At 43.4% G+C, this 26,976-nt stretch overlaps 1 protein-coding gene across 1 annotated transcript in view; it reads right to left on the bottom strand.

Annotated features, from left to right (window-relative positions):
* The window catches only part of LOC6497632 (G protein-coupled receptor kinase 1), a 213,302-nt gene that overhangs the window by 83,172 nt on the left and 103,154 nt on the right, over positions 1-26,976 (bottom strand). Inside the window, 2 exon segments of the mRNA XM_044716065.1 lie at positions 26,016-26,038; positions 26,041-26,066. Coding sequence (XP_044572000.1) covers positions 26,016-26,038; positions 26,041-26,066 — 49 coding nt within the window.

Raw genomic sequence — 26,976 nt, 5'->3', positions numbered from 1 at the left:
CATGGCGGAGATGCTCAAGAGCGGAGGACCTCCACCGGACTGCGAAGACGCAGGGTGGTACCAGGGTAGCATCAAGGTGATAGCGTGCCAAGATGCGAGGTCTGTAGGCCTCTACAAGCGAATGATTGCGTCGCTTGGAGAGGTTTACCCAGGAGCCAGTCTGGAGGCGGTGGACTGGGTCAAGATCCCCAGCAAACCGAGGGCCCGTGTATGGCTGACAGAGAAGCCGGCGAACCCTGCTACCATACTGGCCATGGTCAAGATGTGCAATCCCACACTCCCTACGGCGGACTGGAGAGTCGCCAAGGTGAAGGAAGCAGTGGGACTAAGAAGGCAGGTTGTCCTCACTTTAAATGAGGAGACTGCGAGGATCCTGGAGGGTGCTGGTAGCCGTATTAAGTACGGGTTCGAGCACGTTGCGGTGAGGATCTACAAGTCGGATGCGAAGAGTAAGCCAGGAGGCATCGACTTGGGGATAGACGCACAAGAGCCAGACTTGGGGGAACCGACCGAAGAGGTCCGCCAAGAAGGAATGTCAGATGTGGAGGAGGACATTCTGGAAGGGTACACCTCGGAGGAGAGTGACTTGGCAAGGGCTCTTGGAGGCGTCGGTATGGAGGAGGACTCGCTGCTAGGCTCCGACACCGAGGCTGAGGTCACTGTGGTGCAAAATCTAAAGGATGTCCCTGACATTCCTGCAGATAAACCTCCATCACAGTAAGGTGGCATCCGCCGCCCTCCTGCTCCATCTCGCAGAGAGTGGTGCTGACGTGGCCCTCATCCAAGAACCTTGGATCCATGGAGACAGGATTCTCGGTTTGGGGGCGTCGGATTTCAGGCTGTGCACAGCCGATGTAACAGGTAAAAAGCGAGCATGCATACTTGCAAAAAAGAGCCTTCATATTTTCTTGCTACCAAATTTCAGCAATGAAGATCATGTAGCCGCATTGATAGATGGCCCAGGCGGCCATCTAAGAATATGCTCGGCGTATATGGGTCATGACCACTTGGGACCTCCACCGCACTTGCTAATCAGGCGGCTTGTGGAAGACAGCGATAGGAAGAAAATCGACCTACTAATAGGATGCGATGCCAACGCTCATCACAGTCAGTGGGGAAGCCCTGACACAAATGAGAGGGGTGAGTCAATCTTCGATTTTATATTCAGCTCTAAGCTTCAGAACCCACCATCGTCGTCAAGAACAGAAGAGAGGTTCTTGACATTACATTATTCTTGCACTCCCTGGCTGATGCAATCACCAGCTGGAGAGTCCCAGACAAACACTCCTTTTCAGACCACCGCTACATTGAGCCGTAAATTTTGAAAACTTCACCAAACAAGCAGTTCGAAATCCTAGGAAGGCAACTGGGAGCTCTATAAAAAGATACTAGATAGATCCCTAGGTGAACCACCTTCAGAGATTATCGAGACTTACGAGGGCCTCAACGCCATGGTAGATAAGCTTACTGCGACGAGCGCAAAAGCATACCACAGGGCCTGCCCCAAGAAAAGAATAGGTAGCAGCAGATCGAAGAAGCCTCCATGGTTGACCTCGTCGCTAGCCACTTTCAAGAAAAATGCACGTAGGGCCTTTAACCACGCGCACCGTACCAACACAGACGAGGGAGGCCTATAAAGCTGAACTCAGGCTGTATAACAGGGAATTGCGAAAGGAAAAGAGGGTTGCCTGGGCCAATTTCTGCACCAACATCCAGGAGACATCAGAGGCCGGCCGCCTAAGAAAGATTCTCTACAGTCCCCATCGTAGGTTATATTAAGAACACGGATGGGCGGTGGACAACCTCAAGCCAGGAATCCCTGGAGACCCTTATCAACGCACACTTCCCGGGTTGCTCATCGGAAGAAACAACCCAGGTGATGCGTAGCCAGGGCCATCAGGGCTTACTCAACTACCTACTTAGAGACAGAAATCTTAAATGGGCAATAGATAGTTTTAAACCCTTCAAATCTCCGGGCCCAGACGGTATTATACCGGCTCAGTTATCAAGGGCCGGTTTAAACCTGAAGAAATGGATCAAGAAAATCTTCAGGACAGTCTTCACTACTGGTATGGTACCAAAGAAGGTTGTATTCATACCCAAGGCGGGCTAACCATCCCACTGCACCCCTAAGGACTACAGACCTATAAGTCTTTCATCCTTCCTCCTTAAGACTATGGAAAGACTCTTGAGTCTCCATCTCAAACTAATCATTAACCCATGTGACATCTCATGCTCTCAGCATTAAGGCCTTAAGACTATGGAAAGACTCTTGAGTCTCCGTCTCAAACTAATCATTAACCCAAGTGACATCTCATGCTCTCAGCATGCTTACAAAAGGGGCCGATCAACAGAAACAGCCCTGCACGAAATCACTATGATCGCCGAGCGAGCGATCAACTTTAAGGAATACGCACTTGTTGCTTTTCTAGACATAGAATAATTGATGCACTGACGGGACTTGAAATAGACAGATCCTGGCAGATCCTGGTCAACAGGAGTGTCGAGGCTACTCTTGGAGGTTCGACTATTCGAAGATACGTCAAGAGGGGCACGCCGCATGGAGGTGTACTCTCACCACTACTCTGGAACGTGGCGGTTAACAGCCTACTGCGATCCTTAGAGGGTGGCGGCTGTAAGATCATTACGTACGCGGATGATGTTGCTATTGCCTTCGTAGGGAAATTCCCACAAACACTATGCGACCTAATGACAGGGAAGCTCGAAGTTCTGTCGGCCTGGGCGCAAAGGAACTGGCTGGCAGTCAATCCGTCCAAGACAGAGCTCGTGCTGTTTACCAGGAAGTGCAAAATACCAAATCAAGGGCTTCCGAAGCTCCTAGGGGAAACACTAGTTCTTAGTGATAGTGCGAAGTACCTAGATATCACACTAGACAGGAAACTGAACTGGAAGCTGAACACCGCAGATAGGACTAAGAAAGCGGCAATTGCACTCTATACCTGCCGCAAGACGGTAGGCCTGAAATGGGGAATGTCCCCAAAGATGGTCAGATGGTTATACACAGCGATCATCAGACCAATCTTATTCTATGGTCTGTATAACAGGCAGTCTACGCACTACGCCTAGGGACGCCCTAGATATCATCCTTGACCTACTACCGGTAGAACTGATGGGGGTAAAGATAGCCACCCTAGCGGCAATAAGATTTCGAGAGGCGAATCTATGGAGTAAGAATAGTTTGGTCACACCAGACTGGACTTGCATCACTTCATGCCTGAGGGGGTATGGACTACTGCGTGCCCGTCGACCAACCCACCACTAATTACAAAATAATCATCCCCTCGAGGGAGGAATGGGATGCCCGGACACCGGGACCGGAGGGCTCCATTCATATCTACACAGATGGATCAAAACTTAACGGCCAGGTGGGAGGCGGTTACTTTTGTGAGCATTTGAGCCTAGAAGAGTCCTTCAGACTCCCTGACCACTGCCGTGTTTTCCAGGCTGAAGTAGTAGCCATTTGGGAAGCACTGGAATCCCCAGCACTAAGGGGCAATCGGGGTACAATATGCATCTTCTCAGATAGTCAGGCAGCGCTCAAGGCACTTGACGGATTCTCGTCCAACTCCAGGACAGTCAATGATTGTCGCAGATCTCTCAACGAGATGGTTGAACAGCATGACATCTACCTCATTTGGGTTCCCGGTCGCAGGGATCACGAAGGAAACTGAGCTGCAGATGAACTAGCTAGGGCAGGGACTACCAAACCTCTTCAACCGGAGAAAGAACTTGTAGGCATTCCCTTGGCTACTTGCAGGATAAAGTGCAGGGAGTTTTTTGACCTGGCAGCCAATAGGAAATGTAGTAATCTCCAGACCTGTAGAACTTCACGTCTGATCTGGCCGGCACGCTCTCAGAAAAGATCGGCGAGACTTATTTCTCTCACCAGACAAGACTGCAGCCTAGCGATTGGGGCAATTACTGGGCACTGGCTGATAGGCGAACACGCGGCCAGGCTTGCAGTCCCCCACAATGATTATTGCAGGAGCTGCAGGGATGTGGAGGAGGTGGAATCGGTCGCGCACATCCTACGCCACTGCCCGGAACTCGGTCGCAGCAGACTCAAGCACTTCGGTGGACTGGTTGCCTTCATAAAAAAGCAAGTTGGGACCACGGGCCGCCACAGGAAATCTAGGCATATATGCATCAGGAATATATATATATATCAGGAAGAAGCCTCGACAGATCTGGTCCGACAACGTTACTAATTTCGTTGGAGCCAAAAATCAGTTGAGTGAATTAAAGAGACTATTTCATGGCACCAGATAGCTGTCTTGGATTTTTGCCTTCCAGAATCCGTTGGGTGGAAGTTTATCCCTCCCCGTTCCCCCCACTTTGGCGGTTTGTGGGAAGCTGCTGTTAAGACCGCCAAGTATCATTTTTATAGAGTCGTGGGCTCGGCTGTACTAAAGACCAACGATTTGCAGACGCTGGTGTACAATATTGCTGCAGTGTTTAATTCGAGGCCATTAGTCTCTCTCTCTAAAAAACCTGCAGATCTGGATGTCCTGACTCCTAATCATTTTCTGCATGGAGGGCCTCCTTCTAGTTTTAGTGAGCCAGACCTGGCGAAACTCAACATAAATCGGCTAGATGCTTGGCAACGCGTCGTCTTGCTTCAGCAGTGTTTCTGGTCCAGATGGAAGGAAGAGTATTTAACCCTGTTGCAGCAACGGTCCAAATGGCGCATCCCTGGTCAAGGAATAGCAGTAAATGACATCGTGCTGGTGAAGGACGAAAACTTGCCTCTAATGAAGTGGCCCCTGGCGAGGGTGACGGAAATGGTCGTCGGAGATGACGGAGTGTGTCGGGTGGCGCTGTCGAGGACGGCGTCCGGAGCTACGAGACGGGCAGTCAACAAATTGTATCTGCTGCTTTATTTATGTTCGCGTCGCCAGCTCTCGTGCATTCGATCGGCCACCTGCATCTGCCGTCATGCACTAGCGTTTGTCTCGCTCTCTCCCGGGCTCTCTCGATCGCTCCGCAGCATCTAGCGTTGAGCCGCGCTCCCGCGTATTGTTTCTAATTCGGTCTTCACCGCCTCGCAGTCGCATCTATACATATATCACTTTGTATAAAGCCAAAACATTTTAAATAAATTGTATGAAATTGAACTGTGCTTGTTTTTACTAAAGCCAATATTCAGAACATTGAATATAGCTCCCGAAAACGCTCGGTAACTGAACAGCTGTTTTGGTTATGAAAGTTCAAAACTAATATCTAAACTAATAGCACGCAATGGATAGCCCGTCATTTAATTGCTTAACTGCCTAAATCAACGGTAAAAGACTGGGAGCATTGCTTGGGGAACTCCAGTGACATTCGAAAGCCTGGAAACCTTCCTCAACAATCGCCACGTCAGCATGAACATCATTGAGAACTGGAAATCATCTCAGCCTACCCTGAGCCCGGCGGTCAACAAATCAACAAAATTCCAACACCAAAATCCCAAGCAAAAGGGTTTCTATCAGGGCAACATGTGCCACACCACGACTGGAACCACGGAGCCCATTATCTGCATAAACTTCAATTGCCCCCACTTTGTCGATCACACAAAGACTGTCTAAATTGCTTCAGCATAACTCATCCCTTATCGCAGTACAGCAGCATTTTAAATTGATAACAATGGGGGTATCGTCACAATGGGTACACTGCTGCATTTCCCCAGGACGTATGCCGTAACCAGCTGCTCAGAACGCTGCCATGGATGGCTCCGATCCTACTCGAACTTCAGATTCCACTACAGTACTGATGGATACTGCTGCTGAGTCCACTCGATCCATTTTGTTAGCCATAGCTTTAGTACAAATACACAACAACAAAACCGGACAAACGGCAGTTATCCGGTCGAGCCTCAATCGATCATAGCTCTGAGTGCACTTTAATCACCGAACGGTCCGCTCAGTTGCTGGGACTCCCACGTTACAGAGTCACGGCTCAGATCACCGGAATCGGTGATTACTTAAAGAACACCTGTACGTTTAGTACAGAGTTCTCTAAAAGCTCATTTACAGACACTCAATTTCATCATCTAGTGCGACCAACCTATGTCCTTAAATCGAATGAAGCAATGTCAATGTTGATACTTTTCAGCATCTTCAGGGATTACTTTTTGCAGATCCCACTTTCACTAGGCCAGGTCGTATCGACGCTTTATTTGGAATGGATCTAATACCATATTTTTTGCTGCCAGATTTGCGGAAAGGAGCTCCAAACCAACCCATCGCTCAACTTACTCAATTAGGTTGGATCGTCTTTGACCATAGCAATAAAAGTCACATGTGGTAACTATTCGATGTCATCAGACTTATTTGGATGCTCTGGGTACAGGGAATTTCAAGTTCGATCGAATTGGCTCTGATAGGACGGACACAGCAGAAGAACAATGTTGCGAAGATCATTTCCAGCGTACCACACCAGACAATCGAATTAAAAATACTTGGTCCGGTTTCCGTTAAAAACTGAATTTGATAAAGAAAAATTCATCGGAAAGTCTCTCGCACTTAATAGGTTCCATCTTTTAGAAAGCTGGATAAATAAAAACAACAACCATAACTAAAAATATCACTTCAGCATCCAAGAATATTTTGACCTTAAGCAACTCTTTGAAGTCACCACTGCAAAAGCTCGACTTCACATGATTACTTCCCGGGGCCAATATTATTTCGCAGCATGTACTCTCCCACACCATGCTATTGTAAAGGAAGACAGCACAACTGCCAAAGTTCAGGTAGTGTGGAATGCATTATGTACTACTTTGAACCGAAAGGCTACGTCGTTACGTGTTTGCCGAATGCATAGCTGCATTATGGAGGATTGATCAAAATGAAATTGCCGAAAACCGTCCAAATACTGTCAATTTCGGCACTGCAGCAGAAGCTCCGTATACAGCCATACGCATGCTCCGTCAAATTGCTTAAGATGAGCAACATCGAAACCCATTGGCATCTCCAGTCCTCTTAAATGAATTATATGTCGACGACGTACAAACTGGTCATAACTAGAGGTGGAGAATTATCGATAGTCGGCGCCATCGATAGTCGGCGATTGTTTTTCTCAAATTCTTGATAGTGACATCGATAGTCACCGATACTATCGTCCGACATTAAAATTTTTTTAAGTTGTCAAGAAAATTGTTTTTTTTTAACCAAAAGTTTTGATTTAATAATAGGAGTATGTTAATATTTTCCTCCTTACTCCCTTTTATTCCTTTTTGAGTTACTCTGCTTAATGGGTACAAAATCCTTTTCAGAGTCTGTGCTGGTGCAATCGCAGCCTTGCTTTTCTGAACTTGGCGCAGTAGGCGTTGCGGACCTCCGCCGCGTACCATAAATTCTCCACTTTATCCATTAAAATACTTATGTAGAATACATTAAACATACTTTTTTAAAAAGCGATCCATATAATTAGTTCCATTTTAATTGCCGTCAATCTTACACAAAATTGTTCAATTTTTACACAAGCGAATGTTGAAATTATTTAGCGATGTGAGAAAGCCAGCTATCGAAGGCACCATCGATAGTGGTTGGGTCACTATCGAACGTGTCTGAGACTATCGATTGCGGCTCGATAGCGGCCAATTATCGATATTGTCGGTAGCGCCATCGATAGTTCTACATCTCTAGTCATAACACTAATACGGAACACTTGAAATACTCGAATATTCATGTTATATGAATAACAAGTTATATGAATATCAAGCTATATGAGCACTAAAATTGGCAGCAATGGATCAAATCACCCACTGATTTTATGCCGCATTCCTGATCAGCACACGGCTCAAACAAGAAATTTACAAGTGAATTCCGTGGAATTTATTAAATCACTTACCAAACATTGAGAATATCAAATTCGTTGATGGCTTGGTAACCAGACCGGTGAACCAGGGACATATCAACTAGACGCCTTTAGTGACGGCTCTTCGCAAGCATATGCGGCCTGTGTTTACCTCTGAATACAACATCAATTCGGGAGAGTAAGAACTGCCCTATTGGCAAGTCACATCCTTTACTGAGAAATCAGCCGATTCCAGAGATTTTGTCCTGTTTTAGACTGCTCTGGGAGTATCCGAATCAAAGGGAGACTATAGAACGCCCAGCAGCTGTCCCAAGCAGAAAAGATCCCGATTATTTTACACAAAACGCATTATACCGACGTAAGCACCGAGTTCACAGTAGCAAGTGTTCGGTATACATTCTGTATAGACAATGGAAAAGAAGCAGTAAAATGGACTCTGCGACAATGTGTCCAATGCTTTGAACATCGCCCAACGCCTGCTTCGCAGTTAATGGGGGATCTGACGCTGCACCCCGCCTTTGAAGCCACGGATGTCGACTACACGGGCGCCTTTTACTCAATGGCCTTCTGGTTTCGCGGGTATCGTACATATAAGGGCTTATATGGCACTGTTTATATGTTTAGCGACCCAGGCGATACATTAAAAATCAGTCACAGGAATATATACTTAATATTTCCTGAGGGCTCTTCAACGCTTTATCGGACGTAGACATTTATGTAAACATCTATACAGCGATGGTGGAATTAATTTTATCGGAGCACACAACTGGCAAAAGGAGTTTAAAAATTTTATGAACCCACCCTTGTGGTACGTGGAATTCAGTGGCACCTTTATCCACCTCACAGTCCTAATTTTGGGGGCTGTGAGAGTCTTACATAAAGGTCGTTAAAACTCATCTGTGTCGTTAATTTAAAACCACTCTGATGACCTATGAAGAATTGAAACCCATTACACTGTGCGACAAAATTTAACACAAAATTTTTGTGCATAAATTATGCATTAAAATATCCTTTTAAGTGATAAGATTTATTTTTTTTGGTAATTTTTTATGATAAAAAACGCTCGTTTTTGCATATTTTATAGCCTTATAATCACATATTGAGAAAATATTTTTTTTACCGTTCATCTGTGCAAGTTCAATATCTATTAATTAAAATGTATTATATTACGCAAATATACTTTAGGCTTTTATCACAATACTTTAAAAAAAAAAAATTCCCAGCTCTATACAAAAAAGCGACTATGGAACTACGCGAGGATACCTCTGAAAAAACAAGAAAAAAACAGGAAAAAAAATCACTCTTAAAAAAATAATAGTTTATTGAAAGTAAATAAAAATAAAAGGTTAAAAATTGCAAGTAAAAAAATTAATTTTTTAATATAAATTATAATTTATTATAATAAATACAAAATTAATTTACACACAATACATTTTTTACTTGCATAAACGCTTGTAACGGTAAAAAATGTTGTTCCCCAATATGTGATTATAAGGCTGTGAAACATGCAAAAAAGCGCGTTTTTGGGACATTTGAATGTGCGTAAAAGCTGATTGGCTCTTGATATTAACAAATCCATAAACTTTTATTCTTATTTTGATTAGTAGAATTAAAAATTAAAAAAAAAAACTTAAACATTTTTTTGTCGCACAGTGTTATCAGCAGATCCTAACGATCCGTCTCCACTGACTCCCGGCCTGATCGGAGGGACTTTATTGGCACCCCCGAGCCGTTCCTTGACAGTCCATCAGCACACGCTTCGTCGACGGGTACCGGGCTACTGAGACAATTGTGACATGGATGGAGTGCAGTTTGGCTTTCACACCTACAGACCCGTCCGAAATGGCGCCAAGAACGAACAAACCTGCAATCGATGACTTAAATGTGATCAAATATGACAGGCTCCCGCCAAACGAGTGGAAGGTGGGCCGCATAATCGATGTAAATCCTGGAGAAGAAGGACTAGTTCGCGTCGCTTCCTTGAAGACCGTCTCTGGAACCTTCAAGCGATCGGAGTGGAAGAAAGTGTTAGGGCTTACGAAACCCTTAACGAACCTTTAGAAATTGAAAGTGCATAAAAAATTAAGTTTAATATAATTATCTCTTTTTTGAATATGAAGCCACCGTAAGGAAACGCAAAATATGACATATTGCATATGAAAAGGATATTGGTTGACTGATAAGTCCCCGGTCTGACACATAAATAGCGTCGCTAGTATTGAATGCATATTATTTTTATATAGTACTAACCTTCAAATGATTCGAGTCAAAATTTGACGTCTGTCAGTCAATAGTTTGTGAGATAGAGCGACAATTGTGAAGCAACTTTTGTTATTGTGAAAAAAAATGGAAAAAAAGGAATTTCGTGTTTTGATAAAATACTGTTTTCTGAAGGGAAAAATACAGTGGAAGCGAACTTGGCTTGATAATGAGTCTGTCGGAGTCTGCCCCAGGGAAATCAACAATAATTGATTGGTATGCAAAATTCAATCGGTTAAATGAGCACGGAGGACGGTGAACGCAGTGGACGCCCGAAAGAGGTGGTTTCCGTCGAAAACATCAAAAAACATCCACAAAATGATTTTGAATGACCGTAAAATAAAGTTGATCGAGATAGCAGAGGCCTTAAAGATATCAAAGGAACGTGTTGGTCATATCATTCATCAACATTTGGATATGCGGAAGCTCTGTGCAAAATGGGTGCCACGCGAATTCACATTTGACCAAAAACAACAGCGTGTTGATGATTCTGAGCGGACTCTAATGGCCTCTATTTTTTGGGATGCGCGTGGAATAATTTTTATTGATTATCTTGAGAAGGAAAAAACCATCAAAAGTGACAATTTTATGGCATTATTGGAGCGTTTGAAGTTCGAAATCGCGGCAAAACGGCCCCATATGAAAAAGAAAAAGTGTTGTTCCACCAAGACAACGCACCGTGCCACAAGTCATGGAAAACGATGGCAAAAATTCATGAATTGGGCTTCGAATTGCTTCCCCACCCACCGTATTCTACAGATCTGGCCCCCAGCGACTTTTTCTTGTTCTCAGACCTCAAAAGGGTGCTCGCAGGGAAAAAATTTGGCTGCCATAAGGAGGTGATCGCCGAAACGGAGGCCTATTTTGAGGCAAAACCGAAGGAGTACTACCAAAATGGTATCAAAAAATTGGAAGGTCGGTTTAATCGTTGTATCGCTCTTGAAGGGTTGACTTCAACTATGTTGAATAATAAAATCGAATTTTGACAAAAATATTTGTTTTTCTTTGTCAGACCGGGGACTTATCAGCCAACCTTTGTCACAACACAGAGTAATCAGATCCTTCCGACCCCTTTGGTTACGAATTAGTAGATCTAATTTTGTGGAACAGACTAATTTTCATGATATTTGTAAAATCAATACCTATTTTCGCATTTATTATCCCCTGAATTATCACTACATATAATTACATGTAAATTGGTTGAATCTTTATTAAAATAATTAGGCCTTACTTTAATTATGAATAATTTAAAATAACAGATAATTGTCATATCTGTTATTATGTCATTAGAGCTTCAAGAACACGATTTCCAGCTTCATCTGAAAAGGAATGAATTATTGCGACATGGTTTAGCCTATTTTGGGCCATTCCTGTTTAAGATGACCATGAAATAGTTATGTGTAACTCGTATTCAGGGACCAGTCCACTACGCTAATATTTTTCTTATCATCGGAGTTTTCGGAGTCCCTTCTTTACGTTTCTTAACATTCTATTAACAATCTATTTGTAACAATCAATCAACTTGTTCAAATCAGTGTTTATAAAACTGCAAGGATGTGTGCAAAGTTTCAAGTCGAAAGATTTAAAACTGGAACTCTAGTTTGCGTAGAAACATACAGACATACTGGAGACTACCATAAAAAGCATCCCAAAATGTACATTACTCCCAACACCATTCAAAATAGGAGTTTTCAGGTATATTTAAGCACAAAAGGAAATACAAGTGTCTCTCTACGCTCAGACGTTGCGCCAGCTACTGGACATTGCTTGGCGTAGGACTCCTTATCGGTTGCCGCTTCTTACAAGTAGCGCACTTCCCCTCGCCCACACTACAGTACCCACCCACTTCCCATCCCAAAACACAATCTCACACCGGACCGGACTCGGTGTCGAGGGTTAGCCCCGTGCCGAGGGTAAGCTTGGCTGGGTGCCCGGTATATAAATTCTACCCAGTCCCCTGTGCTAAGAAGCCTTAGCCGCGGATCTCCGCCCGGTTGGATTGTTCCTTCCCGCAACAAGCGAGACCGCCCGGTTGGATTGTTCCTTCTCCGCAACTCGCGAGACCACCTTTGGATAACTTAAACGATAAAACTACAGACAAGGAGTCTGGCTCTCCCAAAAAGAACTGCAGGGCAGATTCTGCGTAGCCTCGGAAGGTGCAAATCGGCCAAAACTTCTGCATAGTAGCTCAAAAAGGTGGTATGGGCTAAATGTGTTCTTCTAGAGTACGGCAAGACGCCAAGACCCACAGCATTGAAACAGGAGCTAAACCCCCATTCCAAAAGGGAGCGGATGGATGTGCCAGGAGGACCCATGGCAAAGCGCACTCAGCCAAAGCGGTCCTTCGATTGGGAAAAGTAGGATTCTGCTCGGGGTTATCGACAAGGGCAACCCCGAAGCCAAAATCCCAAGTGATAAGTGGGGATGGGTTAACGCAGCCCTAGCAGCAAAGTGTTTCGAGCTTCTGACTAACCCATTCGACCCCGAAGGGGGCCGGGGGATACCGGAGTCGTCAACAATCTCGGCAAGGACGTGCGCGGCAAGAAGCACGACGTCAAGATCAACATCATATCCGACGGGGGCACTGGCCACGCCCACCCGCACCGCAAGCTGGGCGGCGGTGCCAGCGGCAGCGCCAGCAGCAACCGTTGCCGCCAGGTCCAGGGTCCGGGTGGTCAGGGGTCAAGTCCGGGGCATCGCAGCTCCCTGAAACTGACCGCCGAGTGCCTCTCGAACGTCACGGCCTCCACCTACTGCAACGGGTGCCAGCAGCGCCAGCAGCAACCGTTGCCGCCAGGTCCAGGGTCCGGGTGGTCAGGGGTCAAGTCCGGGGCATCGCAGCTCCCTGAAACTGACCGCCGAGTGCCTCTCGAACGTCAGGGCCTCCACCTACTGCAACGGGAATGGGAGCGGAAACGGAACCAGCATCGCCATCCCGGACGACAGCAGCACCAGCAACTACGGGGACGGGGAGGAGAGCTTCGTGGTGAGCAGCATGATGGTGCCGCCGCAGCGGTGGCCTCCGGGCGGCGTCGCCCTCCTGCGCCACAAGGACGTCTCGTTTAGCGAGTGCAGCAGCAGCACATTCTCCTCCAGCACCTTGGAACGGGACCTGGAGATCATGGACCAGCTGGAGCTGGGAACGGAGCATGGACATCCAGGAGATGTTGCAGCGGGATCGGGAGAGGGAGAGGGAGAGGGAGCGGGAACGGGAACGGGAGAAGGGGGGTCGTGGGCGGCAGCTGCCGGACATCGAAAAGCTATATGCCCAGCGGTCGCCCAAGGGGGGCGGCAAAGGGGGCGTGGCCAGGGGCGGCAGCGGTGAGGGCGGCCTGGCCCTGGTCCTGCCCGGCAGCGATCCCCTCAGCAGCCTCTCTCAGTCCCAGTCCCAGTCCCTGGCCACGGAGTACAGCCTCTGCTCCACTCTGGAGACTAGCGGAGGGTCAGTGGCGCCGCCGTCGGACGAGATCCTTCCGAAGGCGTCCCAGATCCGGCGGAACATCGAGGAGGTGGACGACGAGGAGGTCGTACCGTCGGACTTCTACGACAGCTGTATGTATGTATAGGTGTACAAATGTAAAGTACACCTATGCTGTAACAACAATAAAAACTGTTGTATGTCTAACCATACTTAAAAATTGAAAATAAACAAAAATAACCATCAAATAAAAATGTATTCTTTAATATACACTATGGCCCAACGTTGCCCACAAGCAACATCCGGTAGCGCCCAAACTAGTGGGGGTGGGGAGTTCAAACTTTACTCAAATACTGCTTGGCCCAATACAAACAGAATACAACAAAAAAAAATTTTTTTTTCGACAGGGAAAAAGTTGGGGTCGAAAGGGCTAAGGAACCAGGCCCGCCTCCTATCTGCAAAGACGTGGGGTGGTTTCGAGGAAGTGTGAAGGTTATAGCCTGCGATGCTGATCGGTCCGCAGAGCTGTACAAAATGGCAACTAGATTGACGTCTACGAGGGCACCAAGCTTGTTGCTTTAAGCTGGCGGCACGGCCTGAGCAGACCCCGAGTGAGGAGCTGGATCCCGGCCTCCATAAAGAAGCCCAGTAAAATTTTTACAATGTTGCAGAGGTGCAATCGGCATTTTCCCACTACATACTGGCGAGTGGCGAAGGTTGACAAGATGGAGGGACCAGCCAAGCAGTCAATCCTGATTATCAATAAGGAGAGTTTAGCTCCCATAGAGCCGCCTCTAATGGGGAGCTACCATTCGCTACTCAAAAGGAACTGGCCTCAGAGGTAGAGGCTTCCAATACCGAAGAAGCTACAGTACCGACGCCTCGTTGCGCGTATTTTTTTGGTCAATAATTACAGCGACGCAGATAAAGCGGCGCAGATAATCCTGGTACTGTCGTCCTACATGGCCTACTAGAGGCCGCAACCCCCAGACGAGCTAGTGAAGAGACAAGTACAAGACATCGAAAGGCTTATAATAAGCCTTATAAAATGATGTGACTCCAACGGCTACCATAGTCAATGGGTAAGCTCAAACACAAATGACCGCGGTGAGTCTCTTTTTAATTTTATACTCAGTACAAACCTTTTCCTGTGCAATAGGGGAAATGACCCCACCATCATAAAGCTATCTAAAAAGGCCAACTGGGCCAAATAGTAGTATCCTATCGAACACCATTACACCACAGCCACCAGACTATCCTCTGTACAAGATTTGATTCAAGCCTGCAATAATACCCTCAGACACAGATAATGCCCAATAAACAAAACCAAATAAGCGAAATAGGCCAACCTGCTGGTCTACAGAACTAGCAACCCTCCAGGTGGCAAGCAGAGCCCTGTTGAACAGGGCTAAAGCCGGCAACAAGAAGATCCCCTGGACCGAATATAAGGCCTCCCAAGCCGCTTACAAAAAGGAACATCCGAAAAGCGAAGCGCTCTTCATGAATTCCTTATGCTCGGACATTGAAAACCCAACCCAAGCTGGGTGGCTTAGGAAATCCCTATCCCTGGGCTATCTCAAAAATGAAAATGGCACTGCGACCATGCAAGTCAGGAATCTCTGGCAGTGTAGCAGTGTAGCTGCTGGACACCCACTTTTCTAGGTATAGAAAGAGCCTTATATAACGTTCTCCCAACCACCATTAACAGCGCCCTAACGACTTTTGGGGTAGATAACTACCTGGTGGAGCTCCGCAGCACAGTGACGTCCTTACTAGGCACATCTTCTCTAACAAGGGCCGTCAGGGAAGTACCTCACAGGGAGGTTCCCCTCTTCTATGGAGCATTTTACCGATTCTATGTGAGATGAAAGAGAGAAACTGCAAGGTAGTGGCATATGCGGATGACTTCGCAATCCTTTTCACAGGAAAATACAAACAGCGCCAAGTAGCTATGGTTTCCAGCCCTTAAAAAAATAACTTTGTGGTGCACTTTGTGTCAGTGGTGCACTACGATCTACCCCAAGCGAAGCCCTAAAAGCCATACTTAGCATACCTAACCTAGGACTAGCTGGAATAGAGCAGGCGAGGGTAGCGGCAATCAGGCTAAGGGAAACCTATCAATGGAACCCCTTTAATACGTCAATACCCCACTTCACCATTTTACTAAACGACCCACGTATTCCTAACAGTACAAACTACTGCACTCCAAGGGTAAACCGTAACATCCTTCCACATCCTCATTCCTAATAGAGAGGAATAGGGAGACCAAACCAGGTCCAGAGATCGCACTGAGGAACTACTAAGAACGCACTTCTACACCGACGGCTCCAAACTAGACAATAGAGTAGGAGGAGGAATATACTCCGAAGAACTATTCATCAGAGCCTCTTTTAGACTATCTAATCACTGCAGCGAACTTCAGGCCGAGGTGAGAGCTTAAAGGAAATCACTAAAATGCCATATAGAAAACTCTACATAAAGAGGAGTCAATATATACAGTGATAGCCAAGCGGCTATAAAATCGATCATCTTGGTCACCAGCAACTCTAAAACAGTCTCAGACTGCAGATCATCTCAAATTTTACTTTTTTATAGTTTTTCACAAGAAAAACTATTTTTGGAAATTTGGTAAATCACTCATTCAGATTGAACGCACACAAAAGTTTTGCGTTAACGATTTATATGATATATCGAAATCGATTTTCAATTTACATTACATTTTTATAAACATGAAGAATTACTTTTTGAATACATATATTTCTATGATCGTATATAAGGCTGACATCAAGTCATGGAAATTTTCCAACTATGGCACTTCCCATAAGCCGGGCTTTAAAGTATATGTGTGTGATCATTTTTCACATATCCCCTAGCCACTTGACTAAGATTATTATTGCTACAGTGGGTGCTTGCTATAACGACTATAACGAGCTTAAGGGCTAGAAACCGAAAGAAAGGCGGACAGACGGACAGACAGACAGATGGACCGACGGACATGCTTATTTCGACTCAGGAGGTGATCCTGATCAAGAATGTATATACTTTATAGGATCGGAGATGTCTCCTTTACTGCGTTGCACACTTTTGACCAAAATAATAATACCCTCTGCCAGGGTACATATAATAATAATAATAATACTACCAATAATACTACCATATACATTCTTGATCTACCAATAATAATAACAATAATACCACCAACACCTGAAAATTTTTTACACAAATTAAATGGGAAATGGTAAATGAATGGGAATATAGCACAAAGTTTTAATGGTAAAATAAAAGGTATAGATTGGGTAACAAAATTTTGTTGATTTTATTAACAGTTTTCGTATTTATTCATTTTAGTATTCATATTTTTGGACCTAATTAATTTATAATTTTATTGTATGAAAACATGTATGTATGTATATGTATTGGTATCTCAAATCAAGTGTTTTCAATGGGAGCGGGAGTGTTTTCAATGCGAGTTTCCACTCGGTGCCAAGTGGCTCTCACATCGCCCAGAGCACCCAAAAATATTTTAAAATTGTTTTTCAAAACAAAAGGCAGTCAACTGAAGAACTTAGGTGGCCGTTTATATTACAATAAATAAATTAACAACGCAATGGCGGTCTGAGCTAAAAGCACTACGATGGAGAGCACACGAAGTCTTACGACGGGCGCTGGTCGGCCGTGATCTGTGCGAAATAGGGTTACGATTAAGATCCCCTTCCTTTATGTTAAGCAGTTCTGAGCTGACAGCCAAAGAATAAAGGCACCTCTTCTAACCGAGTGTATTATTTCAACCACGACCCGGCTTCCAGTTTACTATAGGAGGTTCAGCAGCATTATCGGCACTGACGTGGGCACCACCAGGTCTCGATGGGTGCTCCGCATCGCTAGACGACTGCAGAGGCACCTACCGAGTGACCGGCCGTTATGGGCAGCAAATTGCCGCAACGGTGCATCAGAACCAACACATTCGTGAGCAGCACGTGCTACGGCGTACCTGGAGCTGTGCAGGTGGAGAATATTATGTGCCGACACGCTGCCACTATATTCTATACTCTTATCTGGCGCCCAAACGAGACGAATACCCCGACAAGATCTCCAAGCCTCGAAGCCGAGGAAAAATAAAATCATCATCTTAAAACTGCTACCCCAGGACGCACTGTTCTCGACCGCACAGAAGACTGTAAAAAAAAGAAGAAAACCTTTCATAGATCCATGTAAGTGAAACCTCTTTTATGAATTGCCAAAAAAATTAAACGATAATAAAGTTTAACTATTTATGGTATTTCTTATAAAACTTTTATTTTTGAAAACGTTGTCGGCATTAAAATCAAGAAGCTAGAGAAGTTTACTTCTTGTCTTTTCTAAGCGCTTAGCGCCTATCTTGACGTGGTTTAATTTTTTGAGACTTTTTTTGTTTGTAGTTCTCTTGCTTGCGTTTGGACTTGATAGCGATTGTATGAGCGATTAAGAATGTAGTGAACGTATAGTACTGAAAAAACATGGATGAAAAACAAGTGGATCCACAACCACCGCATTGCAGGTGCAGAAACAAGAGTTTAAAGAGAAATTGAGGGAAGTCACTTATGGGTTTAGAGCTGCGAGAGTATCTGCCCCTGATATTGCAGCCTGTTGCTGTATCCGGTAATGTGACTTGTGACGAAGGCCTTGATGCGGTAAAATCATTGCCAGAGTTTGATGGTTCACTGGGAAAATATGTTTATTGGTGTCAGGCAGCTCTAGCATCATATGAGTTGTTCAGACGGATTGACGGTAGTTCTAAACATTATCAGGCAGTTCTAATAATCCGTAACATGATTAGCGGATCTGCTAATTCTATCCTTTCAGAACACAGTTCTTAATTTTGATGGAATTGGCCGCCTTGACTTTACCTATTCCGATAAGCGTCCATTATACTTACTCGAGCAATAGCTTACGACACTAAGGCAGGGACAGATGTCTATCACACAGTTTTATGAGGAGAAGAAGTTGATGATGTAAGGAGTTACAAATAAGACAACTATGACATATGAGACTGACCATGCCTAATATATGAATGATAAGTATAGGGTTGATGCCCTACGTGCATTTATTTCCGGGCTGACGAGAAACTTAACCAATGTGCTCTTTGTTGCTCAGCATAGGGACATGCCATCAGCCTTGTCAATGGGTCAAGAAATAGAGGCAAGCCACGAGAAGCATTTACTGTCAAGTCACTTCATGGGTTTGAAAAAATAGAACACAAATGCCAGATTTATCTTTTTAAAAGCCCTTTCTTCTTATTACCCGGACTTAAAAGGTTTGAAGGCATAATTGGCCTTGACCTGCTAGTGCAAGTAGGGGCGACCATTGAAAGCAGTTCAATTAGATTTAATGGGGGACGTGTGAATCTGCACTTTCAAAAATGCGCTCAGGTTAACTTTACGAGGATTAAGGATATTGCCGTGCTCATAAAAATGCAAAAAAGTTTTCAGCATGTGATGACTAAATACTCAGTGGGCTTTGCTGACCCTTTGACGAGCGAGACTTTTGACTTTTGAGTTACTGAAGGGTGAAGGTGGCAGGGTCAGCAAAAAACCGTTCAAAAGGCATTTTGGTGGGCATCGATAAGAACCTGTTGTCCTTTGACAAGCTTAGAAATATCCTTGCTTTTGGCTACCCAGATTTTCGCGACAATTTAATTTGACAACTTCATCCTTTCAGTCTTGTCTCAGAGAAATAGCCCTATAATGATGATATCCAGAACGCTGAAAGATAGGTAATTAAATTATGCCACGAATGAAAGGGAGCTACTAGCAATTGTATGGGTCTTGGATAGTCTTCGTCCCTCCCTTTATGGATAAAGTAACATAAACATATTCACGGACCATCAGCACCATATATTTTCGGTCTCTGATAAAAATCCTAAATAAAAAATTCAAGCGCTGGAAGGATCGCATTGGAGAAAGTGGTGCAAGATTATGTATAAGCCAGGGAAAGAAAACAGTGTGGCAGACGCTTTGTCGCGACAAGATATTAACGCTTCGCAAAGCTCAGATCATGTTCCTATTTACAGTGAAGAGTCATCATCACTTGTCATTGAGACGACGGAAAAGCAGCTTAACTTTTTTTAAAACCAGATCATATTGAAGGAGGCGTCCTAGTCAAACAAGCGTCAAACAAGAGATGTTTCACATGGATATTTTCTTAACAGGGAGAAAGTACTTTCTCACTGCTGTCGAAAAATTCAGCAAGTTTGCGGTGGTCCAGCTAACAGCATCGCGTGCTATATTACATGTGAAAATCCCAATCCTTCAACTAGTGAATTTTTTCCCTAATGTTAGATCGATTTATTGCGACAATGAGACATCGTTTAACTCGGAAACTATACGATCAATGCTGAAAAATCAATACGATATCGATATAGCAAATGCCCCACCTTTACACAGTGCGTCAAATGGACAGGTGGAATGATTACACAGTACTCTAAAATTGGAAAGGAAAATAGACGATGTCACGCAATTATTCCTTCAGACGTCCATAGAGTACATTAGAACATTTAAATCTTTCATTAATAGGAAATGAGTATGAAACCTCACCTCAAATCTTTACCTTCCTTCCTACCATAGTAGACGTTTTTTAATTAACTTACTATCACTAACAAACCGCAGAATGATGCAGGGTGTCGTGTTTCTACATAATCTTATAAATGATAATGTAGACAGCCAGCATTTACTAACACGCTCAAATTTTAACATTCCTTGTTGAAGGACTAGGAATTTTCATCGTCTACTCCTTACCTATTGTAGTTCGACAATACCCTACCTAGGGTATTATGTTCGGATTTCCATGGTCTCAGTGGATTTCATTGGCTCTACCTACAACCTTAAATCCCTTATTCAAAACTCCTTATCTGTGCAACACTCCTAATCGTGATATCTGACTCTATGCTATTCTACTCTTACGGCGGGAGGTGGGCTGCACGTATACAGCGGGAGCAGCGCAATTTCCGATAATTTAGTTATATTGCAGCTAAGGTATATAGTCGAACGATCCCTACTGTAACGAGGCGTACGATGCAGCTACGAAGTAACGGCCCAATTTGAATTTGTCGATTAAGTCGGTGTTGTATAATTTAAGTTTAATGCAGTCATGCCCAACACTAAATAGGAAAATAGTCTAAGAAAAGTTGCAAAAGAGCGGCAAACCCCAAGTGTAAGCAAGAAAAGCTTCCATTTTATCGGCTCTATTATAAGTCGGCTTGATTTACGTGGAAGGCTAGGTCGTGATAACGTGATAAACTCAGGTCAGTTCGTGTCGCTTGAAGGTACAAACAAGCCAATAAGCGCGAACCCAACAAATCACGTTGTGTCTCAACCATACGGTGAAATAGCTACACAGATGTTCGAGCATCACACAGCTCCTAACAGCTCCTAATATGCAGGAAAGAAGTCCAATCCCGACCACGGTTACCCATGTTCACGGTCAAGGTTTTAATGCAGTGCAAGCAGCACCAGCACCAACAATGAGCGCAGCCGGATTTACACAAAGCAATGCAACACAAACAGTTCCAATGTGGAATACTGCTGGATACATGGCAAATGATGTTGCACACACTGCACCACCCAAAGGCGCTGCTGTATGCATGTCGTATAGTGCTGCGCAGACGGCTCCACCTCAGAATGCCGCTATATGGATGGGAAACGACGCAGCCAAATTTGGATTCCAAGGCAACTCAGCTTTGTACCGGATTTGTACCGTCAGCTGCTAGAATAGGTCTTACACCGAATGTCAATCCCAACACGGTGGGTTCAAACCCTAACAGTACAGCATTTAATACTGGTGGAATAGGCGGTCACATGCCGCCGTTTGCGAATACTCAGTTCGTACATGCATTGACGCCAGCCCAAGTAGCGGCGCGACAAGTCATATCGCGAGAATTACCTGAATTTACTGGTAAGCCGGAAGAGTGGCTTTTTATAAGTAACTACGAACAATCGACGGAAAGATGTGGATTTAGCAATGAAGAAAATCTTATCAGACTTCAAAAGTGCCTTAAAGGAGCTGATCTTGAAGCGGTACGAGGAAAACTCATGGTTCCAGCCATGGTACCATATGCTGTTTCTGCTGTTTTGGAAACCATACTGCTCGAAACTGCAGAGTGAAGAAGCCGTGTAGTTTTGATGAATGTAAATTACTGCATAATGAGCTTCTGCACTCGGAACGCCCTACGATAAAGTTCGACGTCGGTTCGGAGGAACTCAAAAAGGAAGAAACAAAAGAGTCGGCACTGTTCTTTCATCGCAGATCGACAAAACGGGTACTGTTTCGTTATATACCCATAACCTTGTATAATAAAACTAAAAGAGTCAATATTTTTGCTCTCAGGACGAAGGATCGTCCTGTACTCTGATGGAGCGACAATTAACTGATGAGTTAGGCTTGGACGGACCTGAAGAGCAGCTCTGTTTGAAATGGACTGGTGATTTGACACAGACTGAAACCAAATCAAAGGTTGTCTGTACCAGTGTTTCCTCCGGTGATCGCCCGCACTTAAGTATGTGCTAAAAGGTGTGCGCACTGTGGGCAATCTTGACCTGCCAGTGCAAAGTATAGACGACCAAATGCTCAACGACCATCAACAACCTTAAATCAGTTCCTGTGTCAACGTATATAGGTGTCAAAGCTCAAATGATCATTGGACTGAACCATATAAAGATTTGCGTACCGCTAGAGGTTTGAGAAGCGGAAGAGGAAAATAATGACTTGTTGCTGTGCGATGCAAACTGGAATGGTCTGTCTATGGGCGATATGGACTGGACGAGATGATTCCTCCGAGTGTACTGCATATTTGCCAGTGTACAGGTGGTACTCGAACCCTTGATGAAGCTGTAAAGGCGTGTTTTTTCGTTGGACTCAATCGGCCGTAAGCGTTCCTCTATAACCACTGAGATCCAAGCAAGACGAGCGGTCGCTGAAAATTATGAACGACACTACAAAAATACATTGCCAATGAACGTCGTTGGGAGACCGGTCTGTTGTGAAAATATGAGAATGTGAACTTGCCTGATTCTTACCCTATGGCTCTTAAACGTCTTAGTGTCTCGAATCAAAAATGATCAAGGACCCAGATCTAAACAATTTCCTGATCAAAACCGTGCAAAAATACGCCGAAAAGGGGTACATTCGAAAACTACAAAGGGGTGAGTTAGCCACTAGCCGATGTTCTTGGTGCATTCCTGTATTCGTAGTAACTAACCCCAACAAGAAAAAGAAACGTCTAGTCTGGACGCGGCTGCACAAGTGAATGGACTTCCTGTTCCCCATCCCTGGCCAATTTTATACTGAAGAAAAATGCAGAGCAATTCAGTGACAATTGTCCAGATGCTATTAGGACAATTTGTCAGAATACGTTTGTCGACGACTGGCTGGAGTCGGTGGATACTGACGATGAAATGATTCAACTGGTTAACAATGTCAAGATGATCCACCAAAAGGTGATTCGAAATGAGAAATTGGTTATCAAATTCCAAGAGCGTCCTTCAATCTCTCAACAGTTCCCCAGCAGCGTCCCCGAAATACCTGGGTACAAAACAAGAACTTCAGAAGAAATTCTGGCATGTGGTGTCTTCCCGAGTCAGACATGCTAACGTTCGTAATTCGACCTGAGTTGCTACAGAAGTCCGTAATCAGCACCCACACGAAGCGTGTGGTACTGAGTATGGTAATGTCAATTTTCGACCCCCTGGGACTACTCGGATTCTTTAAAATTCGTGCCAAAATAATCCTTTAGAACATCCGAAGATCCGGTGTGAGCTGGGATGACACAATTAAAGACTCGGATGAGAATGACTGGCGGGCTTGGCAATCGTCGTTGTCCAAGCTGAGTAATTTGCGTATCCCACGATACATGTATGGGTCAAAAGCTGCTGAAAATGTCCAACTGCACATATTTGTTGACAAGAGCTTGAATGCCTATGCTGCGGTAGCTTACTTGCATACATACATACATTGTGCTAAGGATGACCAAGTCCGGAGTGCTGTTGTACGTACTCCTGATGGACTCGTTACTCGACCCGCAGTAAAGTTGGCCAAATTGGACATCGTGAGAGATGGTAATTCTCGGCGTGGATACTCAGAAGAATTACGAGGTGGGAATGTTACGAGGCGTACGATGCAGCTACGATGTAACGGCCCAATTTGAAATTGTCGATTAAGTCGGTGTTGAATGCTTTAAGATTAATGCAGTCATTCCCAACACTAAATAGGAAAATAGTGTACGAAAATTTGCAAATGCCATCAGTAAATGTAAAGAGCAGCAAACCACAAGTGTAAGCAAGAAAATCTTCTATTTTATAATTTTCTTAACATTTAAATAAAGATTTTCAGCGCTTCGTTCAGAAAAGTCGGCCTGATTTACGTGGAAGGCTCTAGGGACCTGGGAGTGTCCCAACACCGACCCTTTCCATTTATACACTGCATTCAAAGGAATGAAGGATATGTGCAAAGCTTAATGTCGATAGCTTTAAAAGTGAGAGACTAGTTTGTGTAGACACAAACAGACAGACGGATATGCTTATATCGACTCTTGGTCTGGGTGTTCCTGAAATTTGATTTGATATATTAAATGTACATATTTATTTGATTGTAGGTTATTCCGTGCATTTAGGTATCTAGATTGAAACGGTGCTAATCTTTGTTTCAAATAAACCAACCATACCGAATCGCGGAGGAAGTTTTAAAACAAATTTGTATGAGGTGGGGGTGTTTACAACTATGTTAATAAGTAAAAATACTAAATTAAAGCTCTGGAGCGCGAGCGCTCCGTAGTAACAGTAGGAATATGCTCTTATTCTTATAGTGCTCGCAATGTTGAATTGCCTTTTTTTGGGATAACCGTTATAACTTCAACAATTTTCATAATTTGTTAATGAAATTTGTCTCTTTTTATTCAGTATTAATGAGAAAACATTGATATGTGGCATTCGTGACAGAAATTTGTAATTTGTACCGAAAAACTGGCGTCAAAATCCGAAAAACACGAATACAAGGCGAAAATTTAAGTTTCAGGTGTAAAAATTTTGTCCTTTTGTTTAAAAAAATCGAAGATATATTTTTTTCATAACCTTAACCTTAACGTATTGAAAAACATCGGCAATTTGAAATCGGTTTAAAAAAAAAGCGTTTAGGAATTTTTAAGCGCAATAAAGTCCCGAAAACTGTTTTTTTTTTAATAAATTAAGATTTTTAGGGTGTTAAAAAATTTTTCATACACGGTTTTGTGTAATACTCGAACAGTTAAACAGTTCCTACTATTTCACTATAAAGGTTCAGAATCACTGTTGCACTCTGTTATATTTAATTGTGAAACAAAGCTATGTCAAAATACTTATGCCACCTATGGAATTTAGTTTATTTTAGTTTAAATTAAAAAATAAACACAAAATATATTTATAATAAACTTATTTTGGTAGTAATACATTACTAATATCTATTAAAAATTAAACCACTAATTGTTTTCCTTTAAATAAAGAAATAATTGAAAAAGAAAATGAAGCATCGCTATGTCAAAATATATATGCCGACTAGTGTACAATGTAGTTTGACTAATGCCCTACGTGCCCTTTTTTGGATTTTATGTTCAAACTACAATGGCCTCTACCGCATATATCGGATCGAATGTAGTTAGCCAATCCTTATGAGAGTTTCACCCTCAAATCAATTTTATAATTAAAATGTTAAAAACCGCCCCAGAACCCAGTAGAAACGGTCAGATAGACGGATAGGCGTATATCAACTCAGGAACTAATCCTGATCAAGAATATATATACTTTATAGGGTCGGAGACGTCTTTATTATAATTATAATACCCTCTGCAAAGGTATAAAAAAATATATTCTTAATTTCTTACGAATTCACAGAATTTCTCCATTTTATCCGTTTATGAAATCGAATTTATTCCCGCTATTCAGTCATGCCGAGCCGTACGCCATGCGGCAGTAGCCCCCGATTGGTTGGGCGGGAGGTGGCTAACGCGCGAAAAAAAAACATATTTGCTTAAAAGCTCTGAGCCAGCTTTTAAGCAAATATGTTAGTTTACCAAACTATTTTATAAATTAAACAATAGTATAGTATATATTGCTTACTATACTATCAGCAATAGTCGACTAATCATCGGCTAGCTGAATCAGCAATAACCTAATGACGGATTGATGACTGAGCGCAACTTACCCAAAATAGGCTTACCAAGCAACTCTACCTTGCGAGCCTACTACGTAAGAGCCACTCCTTCTTTTTAAACTTAAGTAACACGAAGCAAGCTACTCTATTAACCTACTAAGAAAAACCCACTGCTCATGAACATAACAAATTATGTAAACCACAATAATTGTAACTCTGCAATTCCTTCAACCCTTTTCTAGGTTTCTGACTTCGACTCCAGGATCTATCATTACTCCTGCGAGTCAAAGTTCGGTGGTAGTTGCCGCATAACGCCCACAAACACAATAATATAATAAATTCATTTCGAAAATTTACCAATACTTACTTGTATGTTAAGCTCCAAATTTTCCACTGACAGAATCTAGTAAATTTTTCGCTGTAAATTAAAAATAACAATTAATCTTTTTTGAGCTTTATAATAGAAAATAATAGAGTCCTACAAGACCTATGATTCATAGCATATCCATCTGATCGTCTGTGCATTTTCCCATCTTTCAGTCTGTTTCTATGGATATTACTCGCTCGATTTAAAAGCTGAAACTTTACAAAGATCTGAAATGCTTGCAAGCAGATTTTTGGCACCAAATGCCAAGAACTGGCCATAATAGCTGACAAAGCAAAATTCAATAGCACCTGGTACTAACCTTAGCTTTCGACGGTCAAGTGCTGATTCAATGCTGAACCAGCTACATGCACTATACAATGTCAATGCTCAACTAACAGCTAGTAAAACCAAAGACCGTAATCATTATACGTTTTTTTTTTAAATCATAAATTACTCATAATTACTATTTTCTGAGTGAAAAAATAAAATCAAACATAGTCACTATTCTCCGAACGAAAAAATAAAAATCAAAAACATGAAAGGAAACGTCGGACTGTTTAAAACAGACCGCAGCAGCTTTAACAAGAAAGGAAAGCTAACTTCGGGCGGAGCCGAAGTTGATATACCCTTGCAGTTGAGTCGCAGTCCGCTAGGTGGCGCCACGCATCTTATATTATTAGATATATAGCGGATCGTATATAGTCGGCCGATCCTTATGAAATTTGGCATATCGAATTATTTTGACAAAAGAGGAATCCATTGAAACTCCCATGCTTCTAACTTGAAAAACAACGAAGTTATAGCATTTCCGATCAATCAGTTATATGACAGCTATAGGATATAGTTGGCCGATCCTTATGAAATTCGACAAATCAGATTTTGTTTCCCAAAATTGAATCTGTACCAAATCCCATCTTTCTAACTTAAAAACAACAAAGTTATGCCAATTTCGATCGTTCTA

The sequence above is a fragment of the Drosophila ananassae genome, chromosome 3R (genome assembly GCF_017639315.1).
Source record: "Drosophila ananassae strain 14024-0371.13 chromosome 3R, ASM1763931v2, whole genome shotgun sequence".
NCBI classification, from domain to species: Eukaryota; Metazoa; Arthropoda; class Insecta; order Diptera; family Drosophilidae; genus Drosophila; species Drosophila ananassae.
The sequence above is the reverse complement of the archived record's forward strand: the minus strand, read 5'-3'. Positions and strand labels throughout refer to the sequence as shown.